This window comes from Plutella xylostella, chromosome 28, assembly GCF_932276165.1.
Source record: "Plutella xylostella chromosome 28, ilPluXylo3.1, whole genome shotgun sequence".
NCBI lineage: Eukaryota > Metazoa > Arthropoda > Insecta > Lepidoptera > Plutellidae > Plutella > Plutella xylostella.
The window spans coordinates 6711379-6731212 of record NC_064008.1 but is presented as its reverse complement, the minus strand read 5'-3'; the positions used below and the strand labels follow the sequence as shown (position 1 = coordinate 6731212).

The window sequence follows — 19834 nt, the reverse complement described above, 5'->3', positions numbered from 1 at the left end:
TCCATCTCCATAAACTGAAATAAATAAAGAGAGCGGCGCCTAGAGAAGCAGTCAGGTTTTTCTTCTCTCGCTTCGGACGGCTCTTACTGTTGTTGCCATTTTTGAGGCTACTGTCTCCTCAGCAGTTGGCTGTTTGGGAAAACTATACGTAACTAGGTCTTTGGTTATAAATGGTCGAAGACGTAGGTCTATAGGTATTCATTATCTGCATTTTAGGAAACATTTATGGCATTTTTTTTAAAGAACTAACGTTAATAAACAGTAATAAGTATTAGTGTTTCATATTTCACTACTGGGACTCACTAACCAAGAGAAAACGGATACCTAAAGTAGGAAAACCATTCAGACAGCATTGAACCGCCATTCCTTAGCAGACCAGCAGACTTGAGGCCCTGTATTATAGATTTGTAAATACCTCGGTGTTTTTATTGAATTCAATTTGTGATTATGTGGTAGGTAACGTACTTTTATGTTACACTTAATTACAATAAGCAAGTAACCATAAGTAGTTATATTTGTAAGTAGTTATAAATACAGGATGGACTTTTGTCAACTTCAAGGCAACGGTAAAAGGTGGTGTTAAAAAGGGTTCATTCTCTACAACCACTTTCAGCTACTAGTTATAATATTATAATCACTCATGCAACACTATATATTCAGTACAGTGCTCCAAAATTGATAATGCGCATAGAAATCTTTGACAGATCGGTTGTTTTCGATTATGTGACACATGATATTCACTCCTATTTCTTTAAAACAAGGTGCAAAATGCAAGTGTTTTTTTAAGGCTCTTACGATTTAATGATTCGGGTGTGAAGATCTGCATGTGCATTATTAATTTTGGACAAGTGTACTTACATTGAACTGCATTCAGGGAGTTCATTGATAAAATAAAATTATCTAGTTATGGGTTTTGTGCAATATACCTACGCCTGTACCTACATATTCTAGTCAATAAAAGTTTAAGTTTTCGTTTTGCCCCCAAACAAAAATGTACAAAAAAGTAGATTAGTACCTACTTACTTAAATAACCAAAAGTAAAGGAAATCTTCGACGATCTTTGTCTTTTCTCCGAAAATAGCGCTGATATGCAAAGGAAACTCAATGACCTCGTCCATTTGGGTAACCGAGTGGGCATGCATGTCAACAGAGAAAAGACAAAGTCAATGCGAGTAATGACTGCGGACCGTACTCCATTTAAAATCAACGGCCAATCAATTGAAGATGTTGACACCTTCACCTACCTGGGAAGCAAAATCACACCAAATGGTGGAACTGACGAGGATATCGGCAACCGCATCAACAAAGCCCGTGGAGCTTTTGCCATGTTAAGCCCAGTGTGGAGGTCTTCCGCATTCCGTCTCCAAACCAAGATCCGCCTGTTCAACGCGTGCGTAAAGACCGTTCTCCTCTACGGTTGCGAAACTTGGAAGAAAACGGTTCAAACCACGAACAAGCTACAGGTTTTCGTAAACAGATGCTTACGCAGTATCCTAGGGATCCGTTGGTTTGACTTTGTCTCCAACGAGGAACTTTGGCGCAGAACACATCAAAAACCTGTAGCAGAAACCGTAAAAGAACGCAAATGGAGATGGATAGGACACGTTCTAAGGCGTACTGAAGACGTCCCAAAGGAAGCGCTGACATGGCACCCCGAGGGCGGTAAACGAAGACTCGGCAGACCGCGAGAGACATGGCAGCGCTCTGTGAAAAAGGAAATGGGCCAGGCGGGGATGTCTTGGGCGGATGTCTCTGAGCTGGCCCAAGATCGTAAAGAATGGCGGCGCTTCACTTCGGCCCTTTGCTCCCCAGCGGAGATTGGGAATAAGTAAGTAAAGGAAATCCAGATTTTAAGCTGACTTAACCGCGGTTATCGGTTAGAATTACCCAGGTCAGGTGTTATGCTTAGCATACCTACCTACTTACTTATGAACCTAGGTAGGTAATAAATAAATAAATTACAAGTTACAACATAATATTAGATGTAGGGTACATGATTTAAGTAAAATAGTACCTTTTGTAACTAGTTAACTAAAATATTTTATTGAAAAGCCCTGAAAAGGCCTAAATTTGGTGATTTAAAAATAGTTTTCCTACATATATTATATTATAACTACCTAGGTAATTAGTTTAAATTAAGTATTTACTTATAACTAATTATGTAAGTACCTCTCTTGGAAAAAGTATAAGTAGGTACTAGTAGGTACCTATATTTACCCATGTTAACATTGATAAGTAACTTAAGTACTTACTTATTATTATTACTTACTTAAATGATTTATAAAAAAAATGCTTATCCATGTATAACTAGGTAGTTAGATCACGATGTTATTGTAAATACAAGACCACTTAAGTATCGGTACCTGGTACATATAGGTACTTACCGAACTAATTAAGTATCAGTAGGTCTCTAAACTATTTGTATTAGATACTTACTTACCTGAATAACTAAATGTTTTATCTATAATGTAAAATATAATATTATAGTTACCATAGTATAGTACCTACCATAGCTATGTACCTACTTAATTAAATACCTACTTACTGCCAAATGTAATTACTTAAATAATGTCACGTACCTATGTATGTATTTATTAAATGTGATGTTTAAATTATCATAAATTGACCTTTGGTTTTATTTCATCACAACCCATCACGTCCCCACTGCTGGGGCACTGGTCTCCTTCCAATGAAGGAAGGGTTTAGGCCTAGTCCACCACGCTGGCCAAGTGCGGGTTGGTGGACCCTAACACAAGCAAACGTGTTGAGAGAGTTGTCGGGTAAGTGGGCAACCCGACTGTCAGATGTTTTCATGCTGCCCGAAGCCTCTGACTAGGCTTAACGTGCCGTCCAAAGCACCACGGAAAAGAACCACTTGAAAATCAATCACCCATCCAATGGCTGACCGTGCCAGTTGTTGCTTAACCTCAGTGATCAGTTAAGATCGACTACAGACGCTTCATACCACCTCTTACCCTACCTACCCTAGTCACCTCTACCCTGCCCATACCTAGTGATCGTTACGATTACTGAAGACAGCTCGACTACGGACGTTTTAGGTATTCATGGCTATTAATAGCTTAGTAGGTATAGGTAGGTACTTAGTAAGGTACTTACCTCCTTCTACTTGAGCCTGCGAACCATCAACAAAAAATTGATTTTATAAAGCCGCGTACACACCGGGCCAACGAACGCCAACGAACGTTTTTCGTTGGCCTTCGTTTCTGCAATCTGCCCTGTATTATGTATGTTAATATCCATCGTTGGGATAACCGTTGGCGTTCGTTGGGCGTTCGTTGGCCCGGTGTGTACGCAGCTTAAGATGGTTCGCGCGTTTGTAATGGCTCAAGTACTTAACTATAGTCTTTTTATAGTGGCTACTTCCGATAATTTCAAATTAAAATAAATAAATAAAATCAACTCTTGCATTAGATTCCATGCTATCTCGGTTTTTCAGACAAAACGTGGTTTCACTGAACTGAACTTCGTATTTCTTCAGGCAAGGCAAGAGGCACCTTCGAGGCTCCCATGACTAGCTAACTTTATACATCAACTAGCTTTAAAATATGAAATTGAAACTATAGTTAGCTTTGAACGCACTGTGTCTAACGTCATTGTCAGATTTTGACAGTTAGAATTTAGGATGTCAAAGTCAGATGTAGATTTTTTTCAATGTTTTGGTTTCGCAATGTTATTAATTGTTTATTCTTACGACTTTTATAAAATAAATACCAATATTTTACTGTGTTAACAAGTGTTTGTAAGTAAACTGAAACTCAGCAAGAATTCATAATTCATACGGATAAATAAAGTAACGTAACGGAAAAAACGCAAATATTTAGAGGTTAAAATTCAATAAAAACAATGATTTTACGCAAACTACTAACAGTTCGAAGTAGTGTTTGTATAAAATACTCAAAGAAAAACCTCTACAGACTTTCATCTTCCAACAATCCTCCATCAGCAGCTTATTTTTCATGTAAGTACAATATCAGTTTCTAACCTCAAAATATTAATTAAACACCGCAGACACTTCTAATTATTATAAGTACCATTTGTTTTTAATATAAATACTTAATTTGATTAAAAACAATTACAGGCTTATCAAATCAATACGACAACAGGCATAGAAATAAATTGCCCAATCAGGATTGGCCACTGTCATTATTGCCAAGAAGGTACTGGTCCAGTTTACTAGATGGAGATGTTACTGAGCTACAGAAGACAGCACGGGAAAATGGTAAGATAAGACCTCCTCAAGTATTAAGGAACATAGTCAAATAGTCTTGTATACATAGGTACATCTTTTTACCTTATTTTGGACTGTTGAACTATTTCCAATTTGAAAAGGGCCTTTGTCTTCCATAGAGGTGTGAAGTAAAAGTGTTCCAATAAGGTATTGTTGGGAGTAGAGTCCCCATGCATCCAGTACATCTCCATATAGCAACACTATCAGCAAACTTGACAGCAGCAGACTTGATCATTTATTTATTTATAAACACTTTATTGTATACTTACAAAACACAGGTGATAGTCGCACATTCACGGGCAAGGTGTTCCACAGGCACGCCGCCTTCACAGCGAAACGAGTCACTATAAGAAGCAGCGTTGCATAATTAGTGGGATCCCTACAAATTTGATAGATTTTTTGCATTGAAAAGGCTCCAAAGGCAGTATTCATTTCACTTGATAAGGCTCCATAAATGCATGCAACTACTACTAACAGCATTTAACTAAAAAATCATTATCTTCATTCCAGAACTGAAATCAATAGCAACCCTATTTCCTCAACCACGAGTTACGCTAAACCAACTATCATCAAAGTTACCGCACAAAGTGTTTGACATTCACTATAAGCAGAGTGTGTCTACACCCAAAGGAGGAAGGAAGAAAAAGGTAGTGCAGAACAATGATTGGACTTGCACTTATGTGTTTTTGTGGCCAGAGAAGATTAAATTTGAGAGGTAAATATAATGAATAAATGGAGATAGTAAGGTGTCATCATCATCATCATCGTCAGCCTATAGCAGTCCCCTGCTGGATGTAGGCCTCTCCCAAAGCACACCACTGGATGCGATCTTTAGTTTAGTAAGGTGTAGGTAGTTAAAGCAAATTTGAAAATATTAAATGTTTAATGCCCAGGATAGAACCATTATTGCTGGAACACACTGAACTCATAACTTTATTGTGATCTACAGTTACACACATATGTTAATGCACCGAGACCAAGTATACCTTACTATATTTGGCTCTGTCTGAGAACTGGGTCTATTTCAATCTGTTTGTAGGTAGTATTCTGTTATATTTATTCTATTCTATGTGAGGGTGTAGGATAGGTACCTGCATCTATCTCCCCCAAAAGGAACCTTGTGCATATATCCCCAAAGTATAAACTAAGTAGTTAGAAAGTATTCTTTTATTTTTACATAGTTTTAAATGTAGTTTTCCTTAATTCCAGCACATGCACATCAAAAAAGCAAGCGGCTGAGAAAGCGGCAACACAAGCCCTACTCTACTTATACCAGAACAAAAGAATAGACAAGAACGGACATCCAGTCTATGACAGAGACAAGCTAGAGGAAATAAAGAGCACATTGAATGAGCCATTTACAGCCACTATTAGTGAAAACTCTATGGAAAGTGTTAAACGCGTTTGGGAAGAGTATGATGGAGGAATACGTAAGTTTATTAGGTGATACAAATATAGAGAGGTCTAAAGTGGGGTCCTTTTGTAACTTATTAGTAATAAAAATACATGCATACAGTCATAAGTATGGTCAACTGTGACTATGTCTGACTAACTAAGGGGCAGACAGAGGTGATTTTTCGCTGTACATTTATTGTACTGACTTAATAGGTCGCGAGCCAAATCACCATTTTTTAATGATCACAATGCATTTAAGGTACATATCTAAATGTGCAGGTTTCCTCATGATGTGAATATTGTTATGAAGCAGAACCGAACATAGTGTTAATTTAATGCACTTTTTAATGAATTGCTTGACATTTATATTCTTGTGAATTTGTTTTGTCCATGGTGAGCATAAAAGGAACTAACATTTTTATATTGTTTCAGGTGGTGTATTTGAAAAAACCCACAAGGAGGCGATGGGAAAAATAATGAATAGAGAAACTTCTCTTTTAAGAAATGACTCTACTATTGATAGCGATGGTAAATACTTGTGTTATCCATACTTGTTAGAGTTGTTTTAAATAACAAATTACCTACCTGAAAACCTGTAATGATTGAGTAAATTTTTCCAACAGATGATGTTTCGGAAGGCCAGGATAACAATGAAAACACACAAGATCTAACAAATACTACAGGTTAGTTGATTTGTTTTAAATTCAGTAGTTCATAGTATACCAAGACAATGGCCACAATTTAGCTGATTGCGGTGGCATGACATCTTCATCGTATGGTGTAGATAAACGTCGTGATGTCGGTGGTGGAACAACGTATCTAGGCAGCTGAACAACCTCAGTGGCCGCGGCACAGGTCTGTTATCGATGTCGATAACTCGTTTAGTGCGCGTTCCACCAATCACAGCGACACACAGTACTGTATTTTTGGCGAAACGCGATGTAGTAACGTTTATCTAAGTCGATAGCAAACCCGTGCTGCGGCAATAGATGTTTTTGGAACCTAATATTTATTTCTTTATCATTCGCACAGAACTAAGAACACCAGTCCACCCAGTATACGGCAAGCCGGTGGCCGCGCCCTCTAGAAGTGCGCTGGAGCGCCGGCAGATGGCGTTGGAACGTACTTTCCAGTTTTACAAGAGAGAAATCACGCCACTTCCCATTGATAAATATGCGTATGTATTTGAAAATATTAAATAGTAGTAATATGTAGTCTACAATACAGATTTTAAAGGGCCTAGTTTTTTCATGGGCCGATCTTGTTCCATTAACCTGCTAGCTAGACCCTTTTTTCTAAGGTCTTAATTTTTTCCTAATACTGGCGAAACGTAAGTTTACATAGGATGCTCGAAAGGACGTATCACCGTAAACCCCCTTACCAACTGTACCATACATAATAATATCATATAAGTACCCACTCAGCAACTGACAACATTTCTGACTGGTTAATCCTTTCACCACCGTCACAAACTCTAGTGTTTGTCACTAACACGCTAAGAAGTACCCAACCCTTACATTGAGCGATATTTGGTAGCTCCATCATTATTTTGCCCTCCTTTATTGAGAGGAAACTTCCATGCCATGCTCAAATGAAATCGAGAGTCTTTGTGAAAGTTACCACCTGACGTCACGATGACGTCATTTCATTGCGGCCTAGTCTGCTAATGCAATACTGCGCTTATGGTATTTAACCCTATATACTTACTTTTCTATGTAGGTACTTATTTGGGATACTTACTCTTTTCGCTGTTGGTACATTCTTTTTTATAGTTTTTGATCGTCTAAGTATGTACAGTTTATTGAAGCCTCATGAAGACTGTATTCTACTACCATATAGGCTATCACATAATGTTTAAAGTCTATTATTTTATCTCAGATTCTAAATTGATAAGTACAAACGTCAAATTGTGAAATATTAGTTCTAGTAAGCCCTTGGTTCTAGTTCAAGATTTTATTTAAATGACATTTGAACTTGTAAATTTATTATCTGAGACAAAATGATAGACTAACTAATTATAATTAATACCTATACATAAATCCACACCATGAGTAGTAGAATTAGTTCTATAATTCCATGAACAACAATGAACAACGTCACAACTACGTCAGAACAGAAATCAGACCGCACAGCTGTATGAAAGTGAACGGATGAAATCGAAAGTCACTTTCGATTTCACTCGAGCACTCTCGGTTTCATTTAAACGTGACGTAGGTCAGTGTCGTGACGTCATTTGACGTTTGAATTGTGTAGTGTGGGCCTTTGCTGTCCAAGCAATTAAGAATTTTATGCTGTGTTACAATAGGAATAAATTTTGTCTGCCAGTCTTTGAGTTATTATTAACGTTTAAACTGGTACCTGTCAAAGTGACAGATGCTATAAGTTAATCGTATTAAAACTAGAAAAAATATGTAGGTTTTTGACACGATATTTCATTATTTCCGCAAATATAAAGTTCTTAGTAAGTTTGAATTATAGCACCCATGAGATTTGGTTCTCATTCCTTCCTCAAAAGAGTTTAATTTGTCAGCAAACTTTTCACTTATCTCGAACGCCATAACATGACAACTCAGCTGTCACACTGACAGCTGTCAGTGTCACCGCTGTCAAAGGAAAGTGTGTGGTAGTTTCGCGTCATTCTGTGCCCTAGTTATCGCTCTTGTGACCCAGATTGAGACTGTGGTGGCCTCCTTTCTCCAAATGAAACTGTTTAGGTTTCTCTCGCCATTCTTGTGAGATGGTCCGATCGTTTTTTATACTTACGAATAGTTTTTATTTCTTTATGTTTTTTTTTCTCTTAGTATGAAGGCATTTTCGATCATGTAAATACTTACTTTCGTAAAATTAGCGTAACTACCATGTACTTTTAGAAATGGTTTTAGACGAAAAACTTACTTATGGACTTTTGAAGCAGTTGATTACTGACCTCAATACCAATAAAAATGAGATGCGAGTAACGTTTAATTTGTCGACGGTGAGGTAGGTCATTTCTAGCAACTAGCTTTTTTTTTAATAGCCCTTCGCCATTGCTATCCATTATTTCTATATTTGATACGAGAAATGATGTAATACTGATATTGAAATATAGCTTAGGATTGTTATTAAATTATTTATTAAATGAAATGCATGATACTTGAATATCCACTGACTTGTCAGGGTTATACCCATATGATGCAATAGCAATTAGAATTATTATGGTTTTTCCCCTTCTGATTATTATGAAATATGTTAGGCATTTTAAGAATACTTGTTATTTTTTTAAATGTTTTATGTGGTAAATGTCAGGACTTAACTACGTACTTCATTACTTAAAATGGTTTTAAATATACAGCAAAAAGTTTTGAATGACTCCCTGCCTTTTGGTTCACTACTTACTACTTTTGCAATACCCTGTATACCTAAGTATTATGGCGTGAAATGTTCCTCTATGGGCCAAATCTATTCTAATCTAATCATTTGTAACAAGGTATCATTGGTCCTATACATCCTGAAAACAAAACCTATCGAATAAAAAGCTCAATTTTCAAATAAGCTTCAACAGAACTTTACCAGGTATCTTACAATCAAATCATAACATCACAGCCTCGTTACCAAAATCCTCCTTTCATACTTTCGTGAACTCGTAACCTCATTTCACGTGAATCCGTGGCAAGGTCGGGGTCTGATACCAAAGAGGTCGCATTTCGGGGGCGCCCCACGCGACAAGGTCGTTTATTGCGGCCAGTACTCTCAACCGGGTCGTTGAAACTGGGAATTTGGCGCGAGGGTTTTGAAATTAGAACGCGCGTTCGAATTTTGCGTAGGTCAATGTCGCGTTTTCGTTTTGATGATGGTTTTGAAAGTGATGATTTACTTTACTAACATAAGTATAGGTACGCGTAGGTAGGTACTTTTAAGTTATGGATCAAACAAATGTTTTTATGCGATTGCAAATAGCAATGAATAGGCGTGTCGACAGTATTACATTATCAAAGATTTAATGACTTTAGAGGAAAATACACATTCAAAGGATTTAAAAAACTGATTTAGTTTTATTTAAAAAATTGAGATTAATAAGATTTTCAATAAATTAAAAGAGTAAAATACTGCAATCGGCCATTTTGACTGAAACGCCAATCACAGCGCATGACGTCACACTTATGTACGCTTCACTGTGTTTTGATTACCTTACATACTGATTGCGCGTTACGATTGATATATATATTTGTTTTTGTGATTTATTGACTTTATAACACGAATCTATCTTTAACAATGGAACCAGGTTTTGTTAAGGCAAACAGTGCAAATTTGCCCAGGATCGATTTATTGATGTTGGGCGAGTTCCTTGCAACAAATAAAGAATTTTGCTCTTCCGAATTTAGAAACGTGAAAACCTCTTTGTAAGTTTATTTTATTAGTATTTATCTTTAACTCTCTCTCTCTCTCTTAGCCTTCTGTAGTCCACTGTTGGACATAGGCCTCTCCTAACGATCGCCACCCCAAACGGTCACCCGCCATCTGCATCCAGCGGCTTCCCGCTACCTTCCGCAGATCATCAGACCAACGGGTTGGGGGGCGACCGACACGCCGTTTGCCGACACGGGGTCTCCACTCATTATTATTATTATTATTATTATTACTCCAGAACCTTTGTACTCCAGCGGTCGTCGGCTCTGCGGGCTACGTGACTAGCTACGTTATCTTTAACACTAGATATAAATATGACTAAGTAGCAATCAAACTCGTTTTAAACTCGTAGAAGTTTATTTCGCCGAAGAAGTTTGTTTCGTAGAAGTTTGTTTCGCCGTGCAAGCTTTAACCATTTATCTCTTATTATTTTCTTGTATGGGACATGTACAAACACCTTGTTGGGTGTCGTTATTGATGTATTTTTGCACTGAGGCACTGCACACCACATACAAACTTTAGAATTCATTTTTAACACAAAAAATACGCAGTGTTTGTTTACTTTGCTGTTGTAAACAAATTTGACGTACGTAAGTGTGACGTCACACACGACGCCATGACACGGCGAGCTGTTTTCGCGCAGTATTTAAAAATGATTATAAAAATGGCTTTAAATTTCCAAAATCTTAAGTTTATTACCGAAATAAAGGTTTTGTTGTAAACAATAGATGGTTATCTGCATTACGGAAGAGGATTTCAAAATCTTTCGCCTTGCCTATTAGATAGGCTTACTTTCGGATTTTAGAGTTTTATTTCTACATTTTCAGAAACATTAGGTCCTAGGTGCAGTGATACTGAATGAAGTTGAGTGCACTATTCCGTACGTTCCTTACGTATGTGGCTCGCGGATGAAAATCTTATGCCATAGTAATTTCATCGGCTGTGCATATAAAAAAGCCTTCTGAAAAAGTTTACTGAAGTCGTCTCTTCTAGATCTCATGATTACTTACTTATGTACTTACAACACATGTTTCCATCATACCACTTTTACCAACCAATACACTTCCTCATTCTTTACAGAGACAACATATCGCAAACCCTCCAATCCAACCCCTCAGCCATCTTAGTAGGCGCTGCCGGCTCTGTTATATTAATTATAGACAGTGACACCATTTATTTTATCTCACAGGAAGCCACTAGCCAGACATTGTGAAACAAGGGCTTAGTGTCACTACCTCTCGAATTCTTACTACTTACAACTTATACCAACCTATTATAATTTTTCCAGAGACACCATATCCCAAACGCTCCAATCCCACCGCACTGCTATCTTAGTCGGCGCTGCCGGTTGCGGCAAATCTACCCGGGCTCCGGCGGCCATCTTGAATAGTGGTGGCAGCGGGGTGCGGGCAATAGTTTCTGGGCCGAGAAAGGTGGCCGCGGTCGGGCTGGCCAGCAGAGTCGCTAAGGAGATGGGGGAAGATGTGAGTGTCATTGCGAATTTTGGCGTAGCTGAGGAGAGGTGACGTGGCGTAGCGGGGATGAGCTCGACTCTAGATCGAGAGGTCGTGGGTTCGAATCCTGACACTAGTGAGTTCTTTTAAATTTAGTACAATCATACCTGAAGAAAACCTCATAGGGAAAACCTGCACTGTCGGAAACCTACATTGAAAAAATGTTTCATACTTTATGAGAGCGTAATATACAGCAAAAATCTGGTGGCTTTTGCGAGTTACCTTAGTTAGATATAGATATTCCAGAGTACCTACATAGTAAGTATATCCTTGTCAACTTGGGCTTCGGCGGCCATCTTGAATAGTGTTGGCAGCGGGTGCGCGCCGTCGTGTTGGGGCCGAGGAAGGTGGCCGCGGTCGGGCTGGCCAGCAGAGTCGCCAAGGAGATGGGGGAAGATGTGAGTGTCATTGCGAATTTTAGCGTAGCTGTGGAGGGTTGGTGTGGCGTAGCGGGGAAGAGCTCGACTCTCAAGCTAGAGGCCGTGGGTTCGAATCCTTCTACCCGATGAAAATTTAAGTGAGTGTCTTTTAAATTTAGTACATTCATACCATGTGCTATTACAATGGAAGAAATCCTCGTAAGGAAACCAGTATTGTCCAAACGTTTCCTTCATAAGAACGTTATTTACAGCGAAAAGCGTGTGTGTCTGTTGCGATTCACCCCAAACTATACTTTCAGCTACAATCATGAGTATATATTTCCATTTATCCATGTATGAATAGCCTTATCTACCAGGGCTCTGGGTAGCCATCTTGAATAGTGTTGGCAGCGGGGTGTGCGCCATCGTGTCTGGGCCGAGGAAGGTGGCCGCGGTCGGGCTGGCCAGCAGAGTCGCTAAGGAGATGGGGGAAGATGTGAGTGTCATTGCGAATTTTATCGTAGCTGGAGAGAGGTGGTGTGGCGTAGCGGGGAAGAGCTCGACTCGGAGTTGGGAGGCCGTGGGTTCGAATCCTGACACTGATGAGTTCTTTTAAATTTAGTACAATCATACCACGTGCTATTACTATGGAAGAAAACCTCGTAAGGAAACCTACCATACTTCATGCGAGCCATACATAATGTACAGAGAAAAGCGTGTGTCTCACTTACGATTCACCTCTAAATAACCCCTTCAGCTACAATCTTAAGCTTAGCCATGTATTATAGCCGTATCTACTCGGGCTCCGGCGGCCATCTTGAATAGTGTTGGCAGCGGGTGCGCGCCGTCGTGTTGGGGCCGAGGAAGGTGGCCGCGGTCGGGCTGGCCAGCAGAGTCGCCAAGGAGATGGGGGAAGATGTGAGTGTCATTGCGAATTTTAGTGTAGCTGGGGAGGGTTGCTGTGGCGTAACGGGTAAGGTGTCGTCTTATCAATCGTGAGGCCGTGGGTTCGAATCCATGGCATGTACTAGTGAATAACCAATTTTTTATTTAGTTACATTACAATTACAACTTATACCACGTCTGCATAATATGAGCGAAAAACAGGTATCGCTATATCGTCCATGTATGTACGGCTATCCGTATCTATCCGGGCTCCGGCGGCCTAAGTTATATTATGCGTACATGTGTAGTCAAGTCCATACCGAACTGCATGCACCTCAATCCAGTACACCTTGCATCCTCCTTCTACAAAATAGCATTAAAACACCCCATTTTCTATAATTTATTTCCAGGTAGGCGAAACAATAGGCTACCAAGTGCGCCTGGACAGCCGGCCGCCGCGCCCGCCCGCCGGGTCCGTACTGTACTGCACGTCCGGAGTACTGCTGAGACGACTGCAGAATGACCCCGGTACACTACACTTATACTTACTTATACCATATTTGCAAGAGCGTGTATACTTATTCCTCTGGGGGCAAAGGACCGAAGTGAAGCGCCGCCGCTCTTTTCGATATTGGGCTCAGACATTTGCCCAAGATATCAAGGTATATATTTGCGCTTTAATACGATGTACTCTGTACTACGTAACTTGACCACCTTTGTGTAGATGAGACAGTAGGCTGGTTATGTTGTGTTGTAGAGACTGTAGGCTGGTTATGTGGTGTATGTAGAGACAGTAGGCTACAAGTGCGGCTGGACAGCCGGCCGCCGCGCCCGCCCGCCGGGTCCGTACTGTACTGCACGTCCGGAGTACTGCTGAGACGACTGCAGAATGAACCCGGTATATACATGCTTCATAAGTGTATTTTTTTGTTACCAGTGACAGTGGCAAACACTTGGCCCTAAGGTATCGATTCCGGAGGTATGAGTACTCCAATGCCGTGATTTCGCAGAAATTATTGTTATTTCCGATGAACATAAAAAAAGTTATAGAATAACGTCAGACGTCAAAATCTCTATTCAATTCAATATCATCAATTTGAATTAGACATGTTAGGTAAGATTTTAAACGGAGATAGTCTGAGTTTATCCCAACACGACGCTTCCGTCATCGAGCTCCAGAGCTGGTGTAGGGTTTGTACAAAAAAAAATAAGAGGCCCGGAATCACCCCCTTTCGGCTTACCATATAGTTTTTGCAATCACATCACTTCTTACTTCCCCAGGTCTCCACGGCTGCACCCACGTGTTTATAGACGAAGCTCACGAGAGAGACGTCAACACTGACATCACCCTGTGTCTACTGAAGCGAGCACTGGACTTGAATAAAGAGTTGAGAGTGGTTGTTATGAGTGCTACGCTTGATATTGAGGTTTTTACTAAGTAAGTTGAGGATCGTTTTCATTCTCAAAGCTGTAAAACTATAGATAAGTAGAGCTTCTAATGATAGCTTGTTTGTGAAATTCTGATAAGTAGCTTAGAAGTTATGAAGAAACAAATTCACATACCCATCAACAAACATATTACACCAGTCAAACATATTAATACTAATCCTAATTTTGATAGATGATAATAGAGGTACAGTAAACTACAGTACTAGTAACTAAAGTCAGTGCAACATCAAACCTCTGGTGACTTCCAAAAGTCGTAGAGTTGTTCAGAGCTACTAGCTGAGTCACACTCTTTCGGCTTACTATATCTCATTCAAAACATCCTGTATAGACCTGCCTTCTAGAAGTCCACTGATAAACACCACCCTCCTCCCAAATAAAGAAACCATTTCAATTTACTTCCAGATACTTCGACAACTGCCCAGTAATAGAGGTCCCAGGCCGCACATACCCGGTAGAAGTGACGTATTTAGAAGATTTACAGAGTAAACTGGGAAATGTAGACGTCTCGCTCACACTACAGGCGTGTGAAAGGGATGACGGGAGACCTAATGTTCACTGTAATGAGGTAAGTAATTTATATAGATTTTGCCCGCGATATTTGATTTCTTAAGAGGTTTTCCCGTGGGAATTCCACGTAGGACTTCAAGTGAACTTTTCTATGATGTATGGATTTCATATCAATCAAATAAACTGTAATAATTTCAGATAGCTAATGTAGTGAAAGCCATAGACAAAACTCAGCCAGAAGGGGCGATTCTAGTATTCCTGCCGGGGTGGCACGAGATCAAGACCACACACAAACTTTTGACTAGTGAATTACCGGAAGCGACCCACATGGTTTTGCCAGTGCATTCACGGTAAGGTGCTTATAATTATACGTTTGTCACGAGTTTTTATCCGAACCGTGTGGAAGGTGGGATGGTCCAATTTTTATGTGCATTTTGAGTTTAGGAGGTGATCCAATCAAAAGTTTTCATAGTATGTTTTATAAATCAGCTATTCCAGACCCACATGCTTTTGTCAGTATATTCACTGTAAAATATACTGTTTATATTAGTATACTGCGTCAAATATACTTTGTACAAGTTTTACATATCTTTAAACAGTATTTAATTTACCGTTGCACGTATAAGTTCATTTTACAGGATTAAATATCCGTTTTATGTGTGGGAAAGCAGTTTAATTCCCAAATAAAACAATTATTTTATCTAATATTCTACCTATATCCATTCCCCAGATTACCACTAGAAGAACAGACCAAGATCTTCACAAAACCTCTGCCGGGCATCCGCAAGATAGTCCTAGCTACGAATATAGCTGAAACCTCTCTGACTATACCTGACGCGGTGTATGTGGTGGACTCAGGGGCTCACAAGGAGAATAGGATTAAAGAGGGCACAGGTAAATATGTAATAACAATAAGGGTACAATTTAAATCATCACCAAAAAAAATAATTGTACGCTAATACATTGCACCAAAAAAATAAATTTAAACCAAATTAATTAAACCAACTCCAAAATCGAAACCCCAAAAAAAACGTTTACGTTCCAAAATAAATAAACACGCCTCCAAATAATTGCAAGTTTACAATAGAAAATCTTTTTCGTCGCCAAAACGGATAAATCATCACCAAATGGACAACATTTCATTTTCTTTACCCTATATTTTTATTAGCTATTCGGAAAATTTATAAAAAATTAGAAGACCCGTATTTTTTTATTTTGTATATACATTAATTTTTGCATGTTATTTTAAACTTTAAAGTTAATTATTTTAAAACCGGAAGTGATGTCACATATAAGGCTCAATTTTTATTATTGTCTATTGCCTTAGTCTCGAAAAAAACATAAATGACACTGACAAATGACATTTAAACTTTGTTTACATTCCAACCACCAAATGGGTAATTTTCAAATGACATTGATATTTCTGATAGTACTTATCATGTAAAAAAAATAAGCAGAAGCATTTTTTCAGCTGTGGAGGCGGTGGCATGCTCTAGGACATATTATATAGAGGTCATCTCTTAATACGTACTAACCATTTTATATGATAAATTTTAAAAAAATAGTCATGAAGTGTCAGAACAGAATTTATGAAAATGACCCAAATAAACAACAACGTCACGATAAAACGTCAACGTCAATCAAAAATGAAAGTGACAGTTACTTTGTTTTTAAATCTATAGGCTTTGATCATCAAAATGCATCGCACCTGATGCATGACGTCATCAGCACTTTTTTACTATTTTATGATCTTCTCGAAAATGATACATCCAAAAAATACAAAATCATTTTTTTTGTGGCCTTTAAAGCTAAATCTCGAAATGGTTTTCGATTTATAGCAGCTTTAGTTTTTTGAAATGTTGTCCATTATGCTATACTAAAATATAAACATTGACACCAAAACTAAGTGTTCAATTTTTTTTTATATCACTAAAATATCCTACCCAACAACAATATCCTAACTAATATTATAAATGCGAAAGTAACTGTGTCTGTCTGTCTGTTACTCTTTCACGACAAAACTACTGAACGGATTTGAATTAATTTGGTATACATATGGTATAGACCCTGGGAAAGAACATAGGCTACTTTTTATCCCGGAATTCTCACGGGAAAAGTTTTTAAGGCGAATCGAAGCTCGCGGGAGCAGCTAGTATAGTATAAAGGTAATCGATTACCTGTTAATTTTAATATGTAGGTATTTGCGACTCTACGAGTGGTGCGGCATGAATTTTGATTTCGCGCGATGCTTGTGGACGCAATGTATCAATGATGTCTAGTACATCGCGGCAAATTCTGGACAAGGTCAAATTTGAGCGGCGCCATCCCCCCACGCCCGCATACTCATATACATACATTAACCTATCATCATCATGATCATTAGCCAATAATCATCCACTGCTGGACATAGGCCTCTCCCAAGGAGCGTCCCAACACTCAGTCCTCGGCCTTCCTCATCCAACCACTACCGGCTGAAACCCGCCTAAGGTCGTCAGTCCAGCGGGCAGGAGGGCGTCCCACGCTGCGTTTGCCTGTTCGAGGTCTCCACTCGAGAACTCGTCTACGCCAACGGTTATCGGTTCTTCGGCAGATATGACCAGCCCACTGCCACTTCATATTTCTATAGAATTTATTGGTACATGACAGAATTCAAAGCCTCGGCCAAACGGCCACACGAATGGGAGTCGAGATGGCGTAACGGATAGATTTTACTAGGCACATACTAATGATTTAATTAATTCATAAAGCAATTTAACAAGTGACTTTGTTTTGGGGTAAGCTATTGATTATTTGGTATAAACTTAATTTTTAATATTTACTTTTACTTTTTTTGGTTAGAAAGGATTATTAAAATGATACTGATAAAAGAATATATTGGTTACATCTATATAGCGATGATATACTTTATTTGGTTTGAAATAAATTTTAATGGTGTCAATATAGTTTTACAGTATGCAGTAAAAAATAATTTGGTTCATTTCAAAAATATTTTGGGAAGCATGATTTGGTGATGATTTATCCGTTTTGGCGGAGATTTCGAATTTATTGGCGGCAGTATCATATAATTTCTGGTGGAGGTTTAAACTCAAGCCTAACAATAATACGTGGGGACATCTCAAACACGGACATCCGACCCCAAATTAGGCAGAGCCTGTAATATCATTATTGAACAGCTGATATATCTACACAGATACATAGATATATACATATTAATACCCAAGACGCGAGAAAAAATATCTGCCCCGGCCGGGAATCGAACCCGGGACCTTTGGCATAGCAGTCAGGGTTAATTTTTTTAATCTACATACTCATTATATACCTAGATAGTCCTAGCTACGAATATAGCTGAAACCTCTCTGACTATACCTGACGCGGTGTATGTAGTGGACTCAGGGGCTCACAAGGAGAATAGGATTAAAGAGGGCAAAGGTATGGTTATAATCGACATCTACTGTGGATTCCCGTGGGAATGCCGGCATGAAAAGTAATGCTTATATGTGCTTGCTTATGCAGGATGTCAGCTTACTGCATGTCATCAATATAATGAATACAATCTGACTGGTCCATCCTTTCAACAAGTTGATAAAACTACAGGGACTTAAAAAAAATTGACAGCATATGCGTTATAAATTTATAAATTTGACAAATACCGTTTTAAACTCTCACTAAAAGTTGTTACAACATACATATTATGGTATAGGTCTAACGTTTACCGACAATGTAAATAAAACCTCTGTTTCAGGCATGTCATCGCTGCAGACAGTGTGGGTGTCTCTAGCCAGCGCTCAGCAGAGAACGGGCAGGGCCGGCAGAGTGCAACCAGGTAATATTCAAGATCAAGTTAAAAATATGCAGCTTTTTTAGTACGAAAAGGAAAAAAGTTACGATTAATTTTGTGAAAACAATAGACGATCAGATTGCAAAAATAGTAGGATAGTTATTTAATTATTCATTTAATTTAGTTATTTATTTAGTGTATAAGTATTAATAACCGACAACGTGAAAGTAATCAATATTTTACCTATACTTATTTTCAGGTTACTGCTATAGACTGTATACGAAGGAAAAAGAGAAACAATTTGCACCGCACACTGCGCCAGAGATATTACGGTAAGAATGTTTCTTTAGTAGCCATGTAGTAAACATGCTTGTCTATAGAAACTCTGATGGACTTTTTATTATGGTAGGTCTGTAGATTTTTTTACGAAATATGTTCAACTTTTTACTATGTTATGTACATTTTTTCACGAATTCTCAAGTCATAGAACCAATGTTGTCTGGTATAACCACCTTAGTAGCTCCCTTTTGGCTTACTATATACATTTTTTATTACATCCTGTATAGCACTTAAAAACTAATACAGCCTTTTTGTAACCACACATTATTATGTAATTTCAGAGTACCCCTCGAGCAAACGGTGTTGGATTGTAAGTCTTATGCGCCAGACGTTAAAGTTGCGGATTTCCTGTCACAGTTGCCTGAACCGCCTACCCAGAAAGCCATAGATTTTGCTCTCAACGATCTTATTGATTTGGGTAAATATTTTTTCATCACTAAATTTATTTAAGTATTCATTTATTAGTTTTCTAAGATTGTACGACATTACAGAATTAATTCGTTATAAAAATTAATTTAACACTTATAAAATAAGAACATTCAATAAATCTCATCATTATCATCAGCCCGTAATGATTGATTGATTGATGCCTTCCATGCCGATACGGATACGGCGACTGCTAGTGGTGATTAAGGCTTCATTGGTGCTCGGATGTGGCTTATTTAGCCAATCTTGGCGGTAAATGTTCGACCGCATATGCCACATTTCAGGGAACCATTTTCGTAATTGTATGAGCCTATCTTATCTTATCTCACGAACAGGCAAACGCAGCGTGGGACGCCCTCCTGCCCGCTGGACTGAAGACCTTAGGCGGGTAGCCGGTAGTGGTTGGATGAGGAAGGCCGAGGACCGAGTGTTGTGGCGCTCCTTGGGAGAGGCCTATGTCCAGCAGTGGATGATTATTGGCTGATGATAATGATGATGATGATCGTATCTCTGTCCTCTGCCTTCCTCGTCCAATCACTATCGGCCA

General features: G+C 38.8%; 2 protein-coding genes across 2 annotated transcripts in view; both read left to right on the top strand.

The window, feature by feature from the left end:
* Nucleotides 1–1088: 1088 nt before the first annotated feature.
* On the top strand, nt 1089–3540 carry LOC125490836. The gene is made up of 2 exons (XM_048631190.1): nt 1089–1662; nt 3500–3540. Exons 1-2 carry the CDS (start codon nt 1089–1091, stop codon nt 3538–3540), a joined length of 615 nt encoding a protein of 204 aa, XP_048487147.1.
* A 111-nt stretch (nt 3541–3651) lies between these two features.
* LOC105390574 (ATP-dependent RNA helicase DHX30) overlaps nt 3652–19834 on the top strand; it is a 30487-nt gene continuing 14304 nt past the window's right edge. The window contains exons 1-16 of the mRNA XM_048631189.1: nt 3652–3979; nt 4100–4240; nt 4760–4964; nt 5459–5679; nt 6077–6172; nt 6268–6327; nt 6677–6821; nt 11319–11514; nt 13199–13316; nt 14070–14226; nt 14640–14802; nt 14943–15094; nt 15475–15638; nt 18487–18567; nt 18782–18854; nt 19143–19279. Coding sequence (XP_048487146.1) covers nt 3865–3979; nt 4100–4240; nt 4760–4964; nt 5459–5679; nt 6077–6172; nt 6268–6327; nt 6677–6821; nt 11319–11514; nt 13199–13316; nt 14070–14226; nt 14640–14802; nt 14943–15094; nt 15475–15638; nt 18487–18567; nt 18782–18854; nt 19143–19279 — 2224 coding nt within the window. The 5' untranslated portion in view covers nt 3652–3864. The remainder of the gene's footprint in view (nt 3980–4099; nt 4241–4759; nt 4965–5458; nt 5680–6076; nt 6173–6267; nt 6328–6676; nt 6822–11318; nt 11515–13198; nt 13317–14069; nt 14227–14639; nt 14803–14942; nt 15095–15474; nt 15639–18486; nt 18568–18781; nt 18855–19142; nt 19280–19834) is intronic.